We start from the raw sequence: 20,581 nt of genomic DNA, 5'->3' as shown, positions 1-20,581 counted from the left end.
TATGAGACTACCGTCCACCGTCCACAGGAAACCAGGCCCTAGGTAAACTTCGTTAAGCTATAATTGATGAATAGGTGCAGCTGTAAGTGGGTAGGTATAATAGAAAGCTAATCTGTGCTATCAATCGGCGGGGATTGCGCGTCGCGTGCTCGGCGCGGGCGCATCTAACGAGCACTAGCGTACAGCGATTGACAGGTGATGTGTGACGATTCTGTCAAGAACACAACTAGAGAAACTGGTGCTTGAAGATGTGCTGAAGATAAGACTTAGAATTGAACGATATTTTATCTAACAAATACCGTTAATAGTTTGTCTACATCTTGGCCGTCAACTATTTCTACAACCAATATATCCCTGTCTTTCGAAAGAAACGTACAAAGTAAAAAGGTTAAGTACATTACACCTTTTAAAAATGGAAAATGAGGTTAAAAGCCCAAAAAGGTTTAGTCTTTTTCCGTAGAATGTTTATGACTTAAAGCACCTCTATGTTGGAAAGTAGGTCGGATAAGTGCGTCGGTTGTGCCTTTTACCCTATACGGCGTGCCAGTTTCCGACGCTTAGCCTTAAGATACGGTTTTAATCAAAAACGGTTCCCATCTTTATATATTGCCAAGATTTTATTTCAGAGAAATAAAGTTTGCCTGAATTTTAGTGCTGGGAAATCAATGCGGATGATATCGATGAAATAGAGATCCTCTTCTCTGATTCATGTTTCATCGACCACGGTATGTAATGACCCAGTTACACTATTAATATCTAGCTGCATATTTTGTAGGCTGCAATATTTTCTTTGCCAAATAACCCAAGGTGTGTATGACTCATGAATAATTACCCCATAAATATTACGTTGGACATTACAAGATATCTATCTTCATAAATACTATCACAAATATTTATCGGTATAAGGAAATTGACTGTTTGATTTCTTAGCAATAAATTCATACTGGCCACTGGTATTCTGACAACGTTAATTGGACAAAGCCTTTTAACCTTTTAGACAGCGAAAATTCAATTTTGTTTATGTAAGATGGTTGTTACGATACAAATTCGCGAGTAAAATTAGTCTCCGTTATTCGATACGATGATAAATTGAATAGATATAGAGCGTGGCAATTAGCCGGTTTTTAAGGGAGGAGTCGGTATAAGTAACGGCTCACGTAGCCATGACAGAAACAACTTAATTCAGAGCAATTACGATCACACCGTGTTTAAAACCACGCATAATTGCCCCTAGACGCCGTATATTAACTAGTATCGATTAATTACCGATCGTTTTATATCGATACTGCACAAAGTGGACAACACTAATCGGTGGCCCATTCCGAATGTAATGGGCGACGATAAAAATTGTAACACGTGTTTTGTGTCGAACAAAAGGTTTGAAAGAATGTTGTTGCGCAAGAGTTTACTATGACAGGTCAAGACCCTGGAGCTAGTGACTTTAAACATTATAGTATTCTATTCACATCTGTTTAAAGTGTACATGTGATGGATGGTAATAAAAAATACTCGAGCGAACGTCGAGCGGTTCCTTTTTAGGACGTTGCAAAAAATTTACTACAACATTACATTAAGAACAAGTCACACTTACAGAGCTTGTTAACTCCGAGTTTCTTTAAGGACTTGAAGTCAGAATGTCTCATTGTCGGTATCTTTTGGTGCATAACATATCTAGTCATTGTCAACCATAATGGCTCAGCCAGACATAGGTCACACATTTATTACTGTCTTTGTTGTGTAATAAAATAGTTTTTACACTGTTAGAATTATGGGTGGCTACAAAAATAACAGCGTTTAAAGTAAACTTAAAACGGTAATAAAAGTATAATAAGGCTCTCTAGATTCTAACCACGCACGTTAGAGTTCTTTTCGTATACAGTTCAGGTATACGTATTTCCCTGAAATGCAATAAATTTCAAAGTGACCAAATTCATGGTAAATCGGTAGCTACCAGAACAAAACCGCAGTGTTTAGAACCGAACTTCCGATATTTTAAGGCCCTGTTCCCACTACGCCGGACCGGCAGACCTGCCGGAAACCGGACACCGGACAGAGTGTTCACATTACATCGGATCCCGGAAGAAATTCAGACAGTCAAGTACTTACCTCAGTTGAATTTGGACCTGCGCGCACAATGGACGACGAAATTGTTGTGTTGTGGTGGTATCTTAATAGAAGGCAAAATAAAAGAAAACATTGGGTACACCCTATTTTACGGGAAAGATTTTCACTTGGAACATTTGAAACATTAATGGGTGAACTTAGAAGAGACGAATCAAAGTTCTTCAATTATTTTCGAATGACAGCAACCACTTTTGACGATTTACTGGGACGACTAGACATAAGAGTACGAGATACAAGTTTCAGAGAATGTATTTGCCCAGAACAAAGATTAGCCATATGTCTAAGGTAAGATTATTTTATGCACTAGATTGCGTAATAATAGTTTTGACGTAGGTACCTACTTAAGACTGAATTAATGAATGAATGTTTGCTATGTATGAATGTGAATATATATAATGTGTGTGTGTGGGAGGGTGTATGTATTTGATAATCATTATGAATTAAAAATGCAAATAACTTATTTATGTATTTATTTGTACTCAAACTTAAAACCCTTCAAAATCTAAGTAATCTGAGTCTTGGGAATGTATGGAATGATTACTAGATGCTGATGGCGAAGCTGGAATCGGATTCGATGACTGAGATGAAGTTGATGGTATAGATGTTGTTGCCTGTTGATTGCTACTATTATATTGCGTAACTGCCTCGTTGGTCTAGCTGTCGCAAGTGCGGCTGCTGAGCACGAGGTCTCGGGTTCGATTCCCGAGTCGGGCCGAAATCGCTTTGTGGGTTTTAGAAGACTTTCACATAGCAGCCCGGAGCCTGGAAGGTGGTGATTGATACACCCGTGCATCGGAGAGCACGTAAATGTCGGTCCTGCGCCTGATCTCTTTCCGGTCGTGTCGGATTGCCGTCCCATCGGGCTATGAGAGTTAAGGAATAGTGAGTGCACCTGTGTCTGCGCAAATGCTCGTGCACTATAATATGTCCTGCGCAGCTGGCTAATCTCCTTACATGAGAACAGCCGCCGTAGCCGATAATCGGCTAGGAGAACATCATCATCATCATCATCATCATCATCATCATTGCGTAGAGTATCCAGGGTGGTGTTGATCTTGCGTAGGTGTTGCCTGTTGATTGACGCTATTATGTGTGTAGTATCCAGAATACTGATCTGGTCCGGTCATCTGATTATATGAATCACGCCAATGTCCGTAATTTGGTCTCTCATTATTCCTACTTTTAATTTTTTGCAACATTGTCATGACGCTAGCTTGAAATTCTAAAGTCTCTTCGATAGTTAAAGTGTTCAAGATTGGTATAATGCCTTTGAAGAAAGACAGATGATGGTTTTCCTTTTCTGGGTTTATTCTGGAGTCCAAAAACTTTACCATCCTGTCATTTACCTCTTTATTATCAATTTTTCTTTTATCTTTAATTAAAGGTGAACGAAAATCTGATTCCATGCCTACTTCAGTCTCGGTTCTTGCTTTTTTTGAAACTGACTCATGTGGTGGTCGAGGTTCGGAGACTTTTTTCAAAAACATTAATTGCTCGTGATATAAATAATTTCGTGTCTTTTTGGCCGAAGATCCAGATTTAGACTCATCTTTTTGTTTCTTTACTGTCTTAAGCCACGAATCTCGTATATTATTCCATTTAGTTGAAACCTGTTTTCCTGAAATCAATAAAAAAATATCATAAAACAATACAATTTGTTTCTTGGTGACGTATAAAGTAATAATGTATTAACAAAAAATACTTTTTTTTTCAGATATTTAGCTTCAGGATGTTCATTCAAAGAAATACATTACTCATACAGAGTAGGCGTTTCGACAATAAGTAAACTAATAAAAGAAATGACCCACGTCATTTGGGAAAACCTAAAGACAGATTTCCTTAAGCTGCCTGATACTGAGAGAGAATGGGAGGACATCGTTTCAGGATTCGAAAGAAAAGCCAACTTTCCTCACTGTATTGGAGCAGTAGATGGCAAACATATCAGAATTTTGAAACCAGCCAAGAGTGGTTCTATGTTCTTTAATTACAAGGAGTATTATTCTTTTGTATTAATGGCAGTTGTCGATTCAGAGTACCGATTTATTTTTATTATAGTTCGGCCATTCAGAGAATGCGTTCCTGACACGTCGCGATTGAACTGACGACGTAACTTTGCAATGGCGTTGCAGTTACGATAAAAATATTTTTGCTGGTTGTTTACCGTTTTAACAATTGAGGAGCATTAAAACAACATTATTATATCAATAATCAATGAATGTTATAATTCAGTCAGTTCAATCGCGACGTGTCAGGAACGCATTCTCTGAATGGCCGAACTATAGTGTGGGCTCATATGGCAAGGAATGCGATTCTACTATATTAAAGGATAGTACATTCTGGCAAAAGATCAATGATGGTACTTTAAATGTACCAAAGCCTAGACCGCTTCATGAAAACTTGCACGAAGAATTACCGTTTATACTTATTGGCGATGAAGGCTTTGCTTTAACACCTAATCTCCTACGTCCATATGGAGGTACACATTTGAATACTGATAAAAAGATTTTTAACTATAGACTAAGTCGAGCAAGAAGGTATGTTGAGTGCGCTTTTGGTATTCTGGCAAATAAGTGGCGAATAATCCATCGAGCTATAGATCTGAACGTAGACACAGCAATTCAAGTAATTAAAGCTTGTACAGTCTTACATAATTTTGTAAGAGAAAAAGATGGTATAAATTTTGAAAGTTACCAAAATATAGAACATAGACAAGAACAAGAAACGACACCCATGAATCGGAATGTGTCAAGTCGAGGTGGCCCTAATGCCAACGCTATACGGACATCATTTACTAATTATTTTGTTTCGGATATTGGTTCCGTTCCGTGGCAGGCAGCAGCTATAAAATAAAATTTATCAATGCATTTACATTTTATCAATAAAACATTAAAAACTCACCGTACTGTTTTCTTTCTTTTTCATCCAGTTCATCGAAGTTTGGTTTCAGTATTAAACATACTTCACGCCATGCTGCTAACTTTAAGTTTTTGTCTTTATAGACGTCTTCGGTCTTATCCCACAGAACAGGTCTCTCTTGGACAAGCGTAATTAAAGTTTCTGCTTGAATATCCATGCTAAACGTCTACTTTTACCAGAAAATGCGAGCCGAATGACGTGAGTGGAACACGGGCGGGGCGAGGGGAGCACGAGCGGGGCGAGCGGGGGACAGATACCGGCACAAACTCGTTCACATTACTCCGGGCCCGGTCGTTCTGCCGGCAATTCGTAGTGACAAAACGCTCGGTAAAAATGCCGGGCTCGGCAAAAATGCCGGACCCGGGATAATGTGAATAGCTTCATATAAATTGTACAGCCACTAGCCCTTCCGGCAGATTTACCGGCGCGGCAGATCTGCCGGTCCGGCGTAGTGGGAACCGGGCCTAACGGTACCGAAACTGTCGTTTAACTGTTTAGATCCCCAGATTATAGTGGAAGGTAATTGCGCACGCGCAGCTGACGTCATCGGCGCAGGAGCACCGCGAATTACATGCTATTGTTGAAGTTATGAAACGGAAAATTGAGATTGTTTTACAAATTACTGATATTTGATAAATGGTTGTCGGTTTGTGTGTTTATGTTAGTGTTCTGTTCAGTTACAGAGTTAAAATAATGTAGTTACTTATAATTTATTTCTTTTTCTTAATTGCTGCTGGGAAAACTTTTCTTCATCAGTTTGGAACTATAGTTGTATCGACAAATTCGTAACATTTGCAAAAACTATTTACAAGGACACATCATATCAACCAATCCAACATTATTCCTCCAAGCTCCATCACAAAGCAAACAACAGATGACATAAAAAAATCATCTTATGGTGTAACAACCATCACACAACACAAGTACTTACTCTTAACCATTGTGCTAAGGTCATCGACACCATGATTCATGACGATCTATCACTATCATTTATCTGCGTACTACGAAACGTGGCCATAAAAAAGCTAATCAATTGAAGTGATGTTTTTCGGTAAGTGCCCTTAGCTTTTTGCGAGGCTTCTTATATCTGTGGCATGTTTTTGAATCGGACACATTGTCGTGGTGTTCGGCTGATTAATGTTTTTTTTTTTGTTTTGTGTGGTCGCTAACTAGATGATCTTGTAAAAAATATTGGGTGCTCTTAATTTAACGAAGGTTTTTGGATGACTTGTTAGTTATAAGATAATTTAAAAGGTGTAAATTACATCAATAGTAGATTGGTTCTATCTACAAACTTGACAAAATGGCTATTTTTTATTCAAGTCGTCTTCAAATTACCAGTTATCTACAAAATATATTCTTAAGAATATGTTGCCTGAACGTCCCAACAATGTGTAACATAATAACAATACAAAGACAGTCACGAACTACTCCGAGCAGTCTACAACACATTACCTTATCATTTAACCAAAAACCCACACTCGATAATCACTCTTAACCCCTGTACATACGATCTAAAATTGCATGAAGGCTCATTGGCACAGTTCAGTAAGGTTGATTGTACGCGACTGATTATTTCTAAAGAGTACAAAGAAGAGGTGTGAAAACTCACAGCTGGATCGCTAAACGTTATGTGAAATATCGAATAAATGCAACATTCCTTCTTATATTAGTTTTCTGCAGGAAAACGTGAAACAAAACATTGGTTTTATCGTTCTAAGAAATAATGCTAGTGATATTATCGACATGACTTCAGAATTTTCTGATAAAATGTTGCTTATGCCAGTTTTCTTAAAATTAACAATGGTGTAAACGCTCGATTCCGAGTAGTGTGATTCGTCTATAACTATCGTTTTCTACCTAGAACAATTGTGCAATCAAATCAATTATTACCCGAGCAATCAATTCAATTATTATCAGAGCAATGAACGATGTGTACTTTTCGTAAGCAAAAAGTGGTGGTATATTCTTTTACATTTTTGAGTGATTATAGATAAGGCTGTAGTAACAGACCATAATATGCATCCCATTACTGCTGAAGACATTATTTTACTGCTATAGAAATATATACTGCAGATCTCTTCAGCCATCACAAAGGAAGAATAAAATAAATCACTTTCCTTATCTAACAAGTTCAAAGCTAATAATTGAAAGACTGGCACATAAGAGATAATTTTAGTACTAAAAACAATTTACTACGCAGTTAAATATGAAGTGTGAAAGTGTCCTGACTGTCTACAGGTACTTTCTAACACATTAGGCTTTCACGTCGACGTGTAATAACTAAAATTTTATGCTTTAACTTTTGTGATATAATTCTAAAGTTTACCTATATATGGTAACTTTATGAGTAGAAGAAAAGTTACAGGTGAGAGCTATGTATTGCAATTGCTCTTTCTGTCAAATTAGATAATGACAAAGTCAATGCAGTTTGAATTAGCGACAATTTTAATTCTGTTGTGAAAGTTACGGAAACATACACTTCAAATAAAATAAAATAGCCATAAGAATAATATCGATAAAACTGTCAATCAAACTAAAATAATTAATTAATTAGTGCCACAGTCAAATAAATTAAGATCACGATCGACTCAGGCCACGCTCATTCATTTCAACTTGTCACAAATTACAAATTGTTATAATTAGCTACTGCAGCTAAGAGTTCGTCACAATACATTGTTGTGACCAGTTTGTATAAGCGTGCGCCTCGGATTTAGTTCGCCACTCTATGCCTGACATTGATCGCCTGACTGACACCTAAGGTCCTGATTTTATTAATGCAACTATGCAGTACTGATATGAATTGGAATAATATAAATGGATTTGCATTAATAAGTCGCCTTTTTATGTAATGCATGTTAGACATGACGGATGTGGAATAAAATAATTGTTCTATTTGATAAGGTACATAATCTTATTAGTCTGTATTTCTCAGTAGTGTACGTTACATCCTTATTTAGCGTGTTATATTGTGCATAAATGAAGAAATACATAAATTACCTTCATTATTTTTTATATATTATAGCTTAATATTCACCACATAAACTGTTACGTATTACCACAGCTCAATTCAATGCCCGATGTTTGATAATGTTTGGTACTTCAACACATAACAGCGATGAATGAACATAATTTCCCATTGTAAGCAGGTTACATATTTCATGAATCAAAAGTGAAACTTCCAAACTACATTCAAATAGCGTGGTCAACAAAAGAACAATCATAAGTTACGAAACAACATTGTGTGAATATTATCCCTTACAAAATTTAACATTTCATCATGTTCGGATCCCCATAAATTATACCCAAATCGCCGCATATAATTACGAACGAAAGGTTACAAATTAAATTGTACTTTATTTGAAGGTATGTAAAGTATGTTATCTGTTGAAGTGTGTTTAAGGCTAGTGTTGACTAGCATAAGAAAAGTATAATTTATAATTTGAGTGAACACGGGAAACACAGGGACAATTGTATTAGTTCCATCCTCCGTGTATTATAGACATAAATATGAAATTAATATGAAGGAGATGTAGAAAACATTTTGTTGTAGATGGTTAAAGTTCATTCATACCAAAAGATATCCGATCAATAGGTAACATTCTTTCGAAGCCAACTTTATAAATCTTTTAGCCTTAACGAAGAGCTATTTCAATAGAAACACGTTAAGTATTGACATAAGTTTCACTCTCATAAAAGGTAATAAGCAAAAATGTGAAGTACGCAATTAACTTGTAAAATAATTACGATTTGATTAGTTTCGTGGAATATACAATATAAGTGTGTGCGATCGAGGTCGCCCTGACAAGGATAGCGAGTTTGACGGGTTGGACATATCCATTAAATAGAAAGTAGTACGTGGAGACCAGAGCCATCGCTCCCTTGACAGGGCTCTAAATTATACAATGATTAGTTTTACCATGCGCCTCACATAGCACTATCGCGTGAAAACGTGTTACTTTAAAATTGGAATTTGCTCAATCGTGTCAAACCACACTCTCACCTCAATGTGTTTTCCAAGAAATATGTTTGGGAAACCGAGAAAGTTCTAATAATAACAAACAAATTGTAATAGAATACAAAATATAACATTCAACAATATAAATTGTTGCTTTCAACACGCTTGCTACAAAGTGCATCAGGAGAAAAGCAAGGTCATTACAGAATGAAAAAAGATGAAAAATATGAAGCAGTGAATGTAGAACTCGTTAATGACCGTGGCAATATCATTAAATCACGGTTATTTTTATGCCATTTTACAGCCGTTTATAAAATCAAAAACATACGTTCAAAGAATTTCACAAAAGTAAAAACAAAAATATCATGGGAAAGTTCATTGGCCTCGCCACGTGGTGTGTGCGTAAACAAACGGTTAACATATATATAAATTAATAAACATTTCGAGCAGGAAACCCTTGAGAGGATAAATATAGGGTGTTGCGCAGACGCGGCGGCGGCTCGGCGCGGGCGCAGTCGAGCACGCATGCGCCAATGTTTATATCACTGGACACGAAAATCACTTAAATAATATTCCTGGAATTGCAATGTTTCATGTTTCACACAGCAACACGAGATTTTTCCGATTCATTAAATTGTTCATTCGTTGCCAAGGTTAACGATAAATGCTCGAGGAATTATTGTAATTTTTCTCGTCGCGAATTGGGTGAGACATAAAAGTAAAGCAACTGAGATTTGCTGTGTTTAAAGATAAATGTCGGGGCGTCTTGAAATCTAATGTTAAATGTATGAAAAATTAATGAATGCTAATAAAGTGAATAGAAGAGAAATAGGAGGTATAAGTTAAAATATGAGTGGGGCGTTTGATGTCTCAGGGGAGACCACCTTGCTAGAATATAAATGGCACAAGAGACAGCTTGTTTAATTACTAGTCAGTGAGCACACAGTAATTGATGCTAGCAAACAAGATCAATTCCCAGTGAAATCCGATACGCCCAACCTAGAAAATAGTCTCTTCCTCTATTTAGATATTGAAAAGTATTACGTAAAGGTAGTGCTCAAGAGAGTTATAAGTATACACACCGATTTCAATATAGACGATGAGTGATGAATTGTGAAGTTTCCGACATACCTGAAAACAAAAAAGACGAAACATTAGTAAACTATTTAGGAGAACTTTCGAGGAACAATAAATGTTTAACAGGAGAGTATGATTTGGATTCGTCTAAAGCCGTTGATTTGATCCACAATAGGCTAAGTCCGCTATTTAGGTATATCTATGAGACCAGAATAAGTTTTTAGTTTCTCTCATCTAAAAAAGCAGTTACCAGCTGTTAACGAGGAAATGTGGATTGAAACAAATAGCATCTAATATCCCTTAAGTAGGAATGGTATGACGTTTGACGTTTGCGTGTCACACGTGAAGCAGGAAGACGTATAAGAGAGGTTTTAATGAGATTATGGGATGGAATGTAGGCGGTGACAAGTATCGCAATGAAGCATATCGTTGATATGGTAATGAGGTCGATCAAATTAGTAGAGGTGAGATACCCCAGAGATACCCTCAGAACACAATCTCCAGAAAAAACTTGGATATGTATACGTACATTAGGACAAGTAGGTACTAATGATCTAAATCGTCCACAACACAAGAAGAAAATGACGTTCTACATGATCAGCCATTTGCAGGTGTCAATTTCCTTCACGATCCCGTTGCTTAGCACAATGATAGTAGACATAAATAACAGTCTTCCTGACGGCCCAGATTACATATTTCATCATTAATAACCCTCTGTATGCTACTCGCCTGCCGCACACATATGTAGCTCTCATTCATACGAAGTGTAAGTTGGAACCCAGGGCCATAAATGTTATGGTCTGCTAGCAGTCCCTGTAAGCAGGGGTTGTGTATGTGTGCGTGGTGTAGTCGAAGAATGAAAGTCGAATATCCATAGTATTCTTAGTTATCGGGCTTCGTGGGAACAGGTCAGTGTCAGTGCCGGCGGCGCCTGCGCAGCGGAAGTCGGCAGGACGTGCTGCACATTACGTAGCTCTGTTATATATTTTGTATCCTTGGCAATTTGTTTGTTAATGTTAGGAATGTTTTTTTAATGGGAATAGGAAGGAATAGAAATTCTAGGAGTGTTTCATTGCGTTTAAATTATTTTATAAGAATGCTAGAATAGAATGAAGTACAATAATTGTACTCAAAAAATAAAATTATTTTCTTTTTTGAGTTGCTGGTAAAGTGCGTGTGTTGTATTTTTCTATCGCAAAATTGAAGAATGAGACGCAATAAAAGAAACAGCTCTACTTCTTAATATTCTCTAGTTTTGACTGATGTGGCTAGGATCAAAGTTGTAATACATCTTTTATACGTCTTCATCCACATTCTAACGTAGGTATTGGCATTCATAAATGTACACAAGTTGAATACAGATCAATTTGGGCGTTAGTTCTAGATAAACTATTTGATTGAATCTGACGAGATGAACTAAAAGATTCATGTCGATAGACATTTTCATTTCCCGTTGCTATTTCAGATTTTCCACTGATACAATATTTATGGCAATGAAAGGAGTTTATTATCAATCGACGGCATAGTAATAACGCGTCGGTTCTCAATCCCTACACTACTGTTTTAGTCTTCCACTACTATCTAACCTCTGGAGTTATTATAAACCTTAAGTTATTGGATTACGGCTCATATTCCAAATGCATCAATTTTATATGCTAAGGCGTTTCTTGATTGATATTTGCATCTATCCTGAATCTTACTTCAGGTGCATTTAAGGGCGCTTTTCCCTTGGTGTATGCAAATATTATCTTTGCAGCTTGGGGCACGGACGTGAATATCTTTTGATCTGCAACTGTAGTGAATTCATTAGTCGGTACATACAATGTGTGTAAATAGAACGGAAGCCCTGTACATAAGTGTTACCTTTGCGATGTTAATATTGAGCCACTTATATTCTTTAGTCGTGGTTTAACTGACACATTTCCGTTGAACTTGAATAATGTTTGGATTAAAGGTTTTAGAGGTATCTATCACTACTGTACTGGGATTCTATAAAACTCGATCAACAACTCGCATTTCACTTCGATTCGTAATGTCATTTCATACTTTAGGGGAGGTAGGGGAGGGATGGGCACTTTTTCACAATTTATTGCATAAAAAATCAGATTTTACAGATCATTATCAACTTTTATTGCCATTTCTTATATTCGGCTAGATATAATGAAAGAGCTTTCCTAAAAATTACAATCAGTTTCAACATTACGAGATATTTAAACGGTTTTATTTAGCTCACCCCGTTTGTTTTATTATTTATTCTTGGATCAAATTTAGTAATTCAAATTTCACCCTCTTCCTGTCAACCGATTGGTCTGAAATTTTGTATACACCTTTAATTAAATCCAATATGGCCGCCGGCACAAAATGGCACAGCCCCCTCAATATGGGTATCAAATGAAAGGGCTACACAAGTAGAATACTGTCAGCAACCCCAGCGGGGCGCAACAGGGCCAAGGCCTGCCTGCACGTCGATTCTATAAAATTCGAACAACAACTCGCATTTCACTTCGCTATTCACTCTCACTTCGCATTCGATTCAGAACGACCTTGATTTTGCATTCTGTAAACATCACCTAATCACTTGCGAAGTGAAGTGAGCTCGACATCGACCAATGCTGTGCTAGTGACTTCCCCACTCGACAAAATGTCAACCGAGATTAATCAGTTTTTAATTTTATCAGTTTTGACACAGAATTTTAGCTAAATATGATGTTTTAGTTATAATTTGTTATTGTAAGGAATTTGAGGCAGCTTTTAAGTATAAAATAAACAGAAATCTCTAAATTCGTGCTGTGAATATAATCTATGCTTACCCTACGAAAAAAAATACTGACAGCGCCAATACCATTATTAATCTGTGGACAATATTTTCTTCTCTTCTGTCATAGAGGAAAGTAATATATCGGGTATCTTCTGTCTTCATATTGTGTTTAAGCTTGTTTGTTTTCGCCGGTTTTCGCCGTAATTGTGATAAAATCATGAAGTAATTTTATATTTCTTGTTATAAAGTTAAAAATAATATTAATTAAAGAAGTGTTTATTTTATTAATCCAACAATAATTTCAGTCCAAATGACAGGTCGTCTCACCCTTCGTCGGCTCAGGTTGAAACTCTGGTTGAGTTTATGGAGCAAAACCCTGGCCTGGCGAAGGGTTTCGTGAGAACGCTTTTCTAAATTATCTAAAGCATGAGCTTCTTCTAATAAAGATTTAAGCAAAAACATTCTAGCCATCGTTAAATGTAGGCACTTAATCACTTTAAAACACTTAGAACTTTATTTAAACACTATTTTAAATATAATAGTCTCTAGATCAAGTTGGCAACGGTACCTGAAACAAGATTCTATAAAGGATTTTTCGCGCAGATTTATAACCTCACAAATTTTCACTGACGATGAAAAGCCTCCCTACCATAGAGAGCATTGGACACTTTTGACTTAGTTTATGAAAAAAAAATCGGTAAAAAAACTTTTAAGTTAAACGGTTTTATCTTATGTGCACTGAAAACTAGAAAATAAAAAATAGTTACTTACCTGTCAACCTACGTAGGTGGTCCCGGTCATATTAGACTAAAATAAAAACGTGGGGCCCATTAACTATTGCTGTAGTACTCTCTTCTAAAGGTATAATAGGTGTGGATTGCATCGACTTACTATAATTGTAACTGGAGATTTTGACAATCAATAATTAATAATAGAAAATACACATACCTTTCATTAGTTTTCTCTTTATAACGATCCGAAACCGCAACAAAATATTTAAGTACTTTTACGAGTGTTTGTTCTTGACAACTCACAGAAATGACAGATAGTCTATGGATGAACACCGTTACCAGTCGGTAACGTAAACTACCCAATTAAAAAAAAACAAAACTATGATCAGAAATCAGAATAAAAGGACCCCCCTTTTATTCTGATTTGATCATGTCTCCCAACTGCCCATGTCTCCCCTACCTCCCCTATAGATAGACAGATTTTGACAAATCTGTCAAAATCTCGACTTTGATTTAGTTCAACTTGTCAACACGCTCGATAGTGAAGCGCTAGTGTAGTTTGACAATGTCAATCACGAAACTTTAAGGTAGAATTCCGTGGGTCGCGATTGTCGCAGCCGCGCGCGACAAAAGTCAACCTATGAAAATGTATGGCACCGCTGCCGAGGGCTGCGACAGTCGCGCGCGGACGACGAATTTCGTGAGCCGCTCGCGGCCGTACGCTTCTCAACATGGTCTAGCGCTTAATAACATCTATAGAATTTTAGTAAAACCAGAATTAAATTTTTGACAATGCCGCGAGCAGCTTACGAAATTCGTCGGCCGCGCGCGACTGTCACGGGCCTCGACAACGGTGCCATACATTTTCAAAGGTTGACTATTGTCGCGTCCACGGAATTCTACCTTTAGATCGAAGTCGAAGTGAGAGTGATGTCGAAGTGAGTTGTGATATTTTATAGAATCGACATACTGGGCCCCGATTCTCCTAATTTTACTTAAGCGTCATACGATTCACGTTCGACTCGATTCGACTGAGATCCAATCCCGACTCGATTACGATTGAAGCGTATGTGGCATTCCGCTATTTTTTCTTTGAAATAAACGTTTTTATCCTTTTCTGTCATTCAATAATGAATCATTTTGTCTGCAAATGATTTACGATTGCAAAATGATTGTACAGCAAACTACCGTATAGACCAAAATCACCAAAATAGCAGACCAATCGCACACCAATCAAATGTCAATCGAATACGATTGGTCTTTTATTGGTAGCAGAATGCCCGATATGGTTAAAACTGCTATTGCGATCATATTGCGATTCGATTTCTATTCGATTTTGACATTATTAGCTTAGGAGAATCGGACCCCTGGCTAATCTTTGTTGTTGGTACATGATTGAGTTAACTGCAGTCTCAATCAAAGAGTGTCTTATTGGCAGTAAACTCCGACTAAGCGTGTATTTGATTAAAAATTAATCGCTCAATCATACCTTTATAACGTTGGATTTTAACTAGGATTTAGATTATGTTTTTTGTTTACAATCTTCTGTTCCGTTCGAGCGTAATGGGTAATCTTCATAATATGTGGTCTTAAGTCCTACGCCAGTACTATGCCATTTATGATTCCATACAAGCGAAGAGATGAATCATTGAAAAGATACACCTTATTCAACCTTCAACACCATGCCAAAGACCATTAAAACAACGAAGAAGCCCCTCAGTAATTATCTGAAGCAGTCTGTTCCCAATACGTGAAAAGTGCATTGCAGCGAAAAATACATTCTTTCCTTTTAGAATAGAGTCGCGCACGCCGAGGGCTCTAGACGGGTCTTTGTGCAGCAGTTTTATCTGAGAGACGAGCACTTGAGTGCAGTCTCGACTCTCGCGTCATCTCGGGGGTGTGACGAGTGGAGCCGGGGTCAATGAACTGGGCGTTGTCGTAGGTCGCGATTGTTGTCAACTGGCAACAAGGAATGGTGCTGCCAAAATATTGCAAAAAATATATGGACTGGATAGATTTGAAGATTCACCATTGTTTGTAAGTTAGGTATATAAAGAATGTCAAACAAAAGGAGATGGCATTTGCTTGATCAGCGATGTTTATGAAGTTAATATTAAAAGATCTTGAAAATAGGTACGAAAGAGTATATTAGTAACCAATGCTACTAATTTGCAGACTGACGGCTTTTGGTTACCCTTCCAAATGAGATTAAAGGCTGAATACTATTGACGTCATTGCAAGGAGGGCGTGGGAGGGAGTCTGATGACAATGTAGTGCCAAAAATAGCTTGTAGTTAATTAAATATATTTTGTACTTAACGAGATTTCGATCTTGACGTAAAGATACTGTCTGCTGATTTCGAAATGCCTAGCGTGTAAACTCAAAGAAATAATATGAAATATAACAATATATAAAGGAGATAGTAAAAGTAATTGTTATTTTCACACTCAATAAAGCTTATCAAAGCATTGTAATGATTAATGAGAACCTTGTGTATAAAATAATCAATAACAATTTGTTTTCAAAACAAAAGGATTTCACTATCAATGATATTCAAGTCAATGATGAAGATATAACAACAATATATTTTTTTGTTCTCGGCTATAATTTAAGTTAGAAGAAATAGGATGCAAAAGAAAAAGGCCATAATATTCACCGGGCATTAAAATCACACACAACACATATATTTCACAAGCTAATGCTAGGTTCTCACTACAGTAATAACGGCTTAATATAAGGCTCGTTACTCACTAGCGCACAGCAGGTGAATTTGCGCACAAAAAAGTAATAACAGCCGTGCACAGTGGGACGCCTGTTAGACGCAGGACGCTACGTGCGTAGTGAGGGGAGGCACTGGGCTGGAAAGCATTGCGAATTGCTTTTTGAATGGATTAAAAACCATCATTACGAAAAAGTGTGGGTGCCGATTTTTGAAGATCGATATACCTACAAAAATTAAAAATGGGGTACGAGGTAGCTATCTCATAGCAAAATGATTCTTGGTAAATCAATACATTTGTAGGTTAACTAAGAAACAATACTTTTTCTTGAGAATGAAAAAAATATTATACACCGAGGGATATTGTGAGTACATTTATTTAAAAAATTGTTAACTGGATAACGATTATGGGTCCTTAAGTTCGTAATTTCATCGAAAGAACTCCCAAATATCCAAAACAGTTACAGCATAGGTACTTGAATCATGTAACAATTTGAACAAAAGTGCTTGCTCAGCTAGGGAAGTGCCCTCGAGCCCTTTATACTGAACAGCACTGCATTCGCAACAATGTCATTGTACTTGAACTGCTATATGGGGAGACGATAGGGCTCATGAATTATAAGGGCACTTCTGTAAATTGTAGTTACCAAAAAACTCAATTGAACTGATGGTGTACATTCTAATTTTACACTTACTATAAGAGATCCTTACAACTAAAAGCCTACACAGATGATTTTTAATTCATCATAGTGAAAATATTAACTAATTTATTAAAAAAAACAGCAATTCCAACAACGTTTCTTCCAGGATTTAATCCATATGGTTTCTAGCGTTGACTTCAAAGTTTCTCAATAATTTACTACAACAAGCGTTTCGTAAGAAAGACCGTTTTTAAAATAAATGTTGTAATTCTATAAATAATTACGGGAACCACGGTGCACGCACAAACAGACCCGCGGATAGACATGTACCAGGAGAGAGTGCGGGTCAATGTATTTTACACAACAGTTTAGGGTTGATGTGCGATAAGAATAGTGAACATACAATAATACACAATAATAAATAGATCTGCAAGTATCACACACACACAGAATAGAAGAGCATTGACGACGGTACGTACAAGACATTGACATAAAAAATCTCAAACGCACAAAGAATGCTACAAACGATTCACCACAAAGGGCAGCCCTGAGTGGAATAAACACTATTGAAATAAACAAATTGCTGGCACCTGCCATAAAATTTACCTAAAACGGTCACGCACCGCCACATGAACCGTTTATTTGATGTCGAAACACTTGACACAGAAGCAACGTTAGTATTGAAAACTTATACGGTAGAGTATTACGTAAACAAAACAAACAATGTAATCAGTAAAACACAATAAGCCAAGATAAAGGCTGATATCATTGCAGATGAAAAATACAAAGTAACAACAAAACAATAAGAAAAACATCAAATGATAACTGACACCAAGACAAAGAAATTCTCTTAACAATCGTAGTTGTTTGCACATAAAACGCTGGGTTACATTCGCACTATTTTTAGTAACACATTAATTCGCTTTTGTGACTCACAGATGTAGTAAAGGGTCCAAATGAGATTTCAATTCCAGAAGCCTAAACTGAAAAAGAACTTTATTTGCTGGTAATAAGGTTGGTATTTTAATGCCCCCTAAGGGAATCATTTCATAAGGTAATAAATAATAATGGATCGTCTTTGGCCTTGGTGAAATTAGTCACCAACGCGTCTCGGCGCAGTAAATTGTGAATTAATGCCTTGATGTGACAGTAGACGCTTATTACATATGAAATGCAGTGTCTTAATAAAGCAGAAAAAGGATACGACCTCGGCACAAGATATGCGGAATGTAGCTAACAAATTGGCTAGGTTTTGAGGTCAAAATGTAGGTAATAGATTGTACACGTGAATAAAACATGAACTGAAGAAGAGGAGAAATGCTAAGTTAATGCAAAAACAAGGTCGCTTTGATACATCTCATTTTAATTTTGCTACTTATTAAAATATACGTGTTGTATATTTTGATAAAACATTAGCACATATGTATAAACTAACACGTTCAAAATACTGATTAGCAGTGACCTTAGCAATTAAGATAGAGTCTGTGAATACCATGTGAACCGGGACGTCTGAGCCTTTATCAATGGGAGCATTTGGCATTGAACTGCCCGTCAATTAATAATGTGATACAGGCATGTACGCTTGCGTAAGATCCCATGTTGTTGATGCCGGCTTATAATTTGAAGCAACTGTAAATTCAGATTACAATAAGACTAAAAACGATCCCAATAAAGCAAAAGAATAACTCAAAGCGACTTATCTTCATGAAGAACGAACCGAAGGCTTACTTTATTGACGGACCTTAAATAACCATAAAATATTAAAAGTAGACATGAACCTCGTTACAGTAAGAAGAAAATCGAATTAATCAACAATTGAATGGTGTACCTTCCAATCATTTGATTAATTCTAGGTTATTGTAACTCATCAAATAACGATAAAGACACGTACAACCAGTCCTCAACGATACGTTGCTTGTAACGTGTTTTAACGTCTATTATTACGTTACGTTTAAAGTTTCCAGAGGATGCCAATTTTATACCGTGGACGTTGTCTCGTAAATATAGGTGGAGGCAATAAAACCCGTTTATTTCTTTTGCTCCTACTTCAGATTAATTTATTGCAGTATCAGAGTAGGATATGCCAGGGAATATAACTTTGTTTGTGATTTTATGGAAGATCTTATTCTGAATTTTGCATTTTATCTTTGATCTTCTTCTGTATGCAAATATTGCAATTTGAGACTCTGTAAATAAAAACCATCTATATGTTTTACCATCTAGAATCCAATTCCTGAGTATAACAAAACTAAATGGAAGAATGTGATAATATCAATCATAAAATATACTCCAAGAGCCGGAGGACTTACAGTTGCCAATAATATTTACTCGCGTATGCCTATTTCCCGACTTTTATGATCAACTAAACCTACAATAAGAGCCGTTAGTGCCAAATTGTTATCCTTTGGCACAGAATGCAAGAAGCTGGCACTGTAGCCAAGTTTAATGGCATTTGTAATCCTCGATGCGAGCGTACGCCAGACATGGTCATATCAATCAGTTGTGTTGATGAATGCCAGACTAAATCTGTTGGCTCACTAATTGCAATTCGTGTTAGATACTTTTCTTTGCTATCTTTTGATACATCAGCAGATATTATTATTTATTGCTTAAGGTTGTTAATTATATTCGGTATTATTAAAAGGCGCTTTACTGTTACGTGATCTGTAATTGTCATTCCCGTATAAATCATGATCGTCTACGCGACTATCGTGAACTGTAATCTCGTCTTAGGGGGCGTGCTTCTTAATAGCCACGATGAAAAATATAGATAAGCTACTGTTATAATTATTACTTTCGTTATCTTAATTTAATCAGTGTTCAGCATTACGCCAAATTACAGCTATTAGCTTCAATTGAGCCATCAGTGTACAATTAAGTGAATCGTTCGCCATTAACTACACCTGCAATCATTGTTTCACTTGTCATTTCAAGACAGCTTGCAGTTTTAAATATAGCAATATGGTACATAATTTTACCATCATTTTTTCTCGCATCAGCATTTCATGCATCAGCTGTAACCACTTTCAAAGCAATAATCAAGAAATAACTAATAAAGTTATACGAAAGCTCATAAAGATACAAGTTATGAATGAATAAGAATGTTTCTGTTATTATTTACGCTATCTAAACTTTTATTGGAATAGGAACTTTCATAATACTGCAATGCAATTTCACAGAGCAGTGCACTTGAATAATTAATATTATAATTATAGTGAAAGCAAAGTCTAATGCAAAGCGGTCAACTGTTGTACTGTTATTCAAACCTTCGGACCATAACGTGATTATGACAAATGCGAAACTGACAGGAAGCAGGTTTGTACAAGGATATTACTACAAAAACGGGCAATATATACCTACTAAATGATTTACACAAATAAAGTGTCCATTAAAACATAAACATGAATTTACCCCATGAAAACATTGCAGAATCACATAACATAAATTCCAATCACATAATACCTATTTTCTGAAATATTCATAAGCATTAGGTAAGCAACATTTATTAAGACCCCTAACACCTTAAAAGTATAGGCAAAGTAGCAAATACTACCAAACGAAGAACTACGAACATCCTAGACAGAGGTAATAGTAGTAAAATGTAGAAAGGATATAAATATCAAAGTAAATGAGTATGCAGAACTTGTTCCATCGTTG

General features: G+C 36.5%; 2 protein-coding genes across 16 annotated transcripts in view; one reads left to right on the top strand and one right to left on the bottom strand.

Annotated features, from left to right (window-relative positions):
• Positions 1 to 20,581, bottom strand: part of LOC124631145 (rho GTPase-activating protein 23) — a 334,067-nt gene that overhangs the window by 117,637 nt on the left and 195,849 nt on the right. The gene's annotated exons all lie outside the window — the stretch shown is intronic.
• LOC124631146 (protein ALP1-like) lies at positions 1,997 to 5,021 on the top strand. The gene is made up of 3 exons (XM_047165360.1): positions 1,997 to 2,409; positions 3,839 to 4,175; positions 4,405 to 5,021. Exons 1-3 carry the CDS (start codon positions 2,135 to 2,137, stop codon positions 4,972 to 4,974), a joined length of 1,182 nt encoding a protein of 393 aa, XP_047021316.1. The 5' UTR covers positions 1,997 to 2,134; the 3' UTR covers positions 4,975 to 5,021.

This window comes from Helicoverpa zea, chromosome 6 (assembly GCF_022581195.2).
Source record: "Helicoverpa zea isolate HzStark_Cry1AcR chromosome 6, ilHelZeax1.1, whole genome shotgun sequence".
In the NCBI taxonomy this organism is placed as follows: domain Eukaryota; kingdom Metazoa; phylum Arthropoda; class Insecta; order Lepidoptera; family Noctuidae; genus Helicoverpa; species Helicoverpa zea.
This window is presented reverse-complemented; position numbering and strand designations above follow the sequence as displayed.

What these genes read in the sequence shown, in the direction of transcription:
- LOC124631146 (XM_047165360.1), top strand. Translation starts at nt 2,135, where the DNA reads ATGGACGACGAAATTGTTGTGTTGTGGTGGTATCTTAATAGAAGGCAA. An exon ending in AGATTAGCCATATGTCTAAG is followed by an intron (nt 2,410 to 3,838) that starts GTAAGATTATTT and finishes TTTTTTTTTCAG; the next exon opens with ATATTTAGCTTCAGGATGTT. An exon ending in AGTACCGATTTATTTTTATT is followed by an intron (nt 4,176 to 4,404) that starts ATAGTTCGGCCA and finishes TGGCCGAACTAT; the next exon opens with AGTGTGGGCTCATATGGCAA.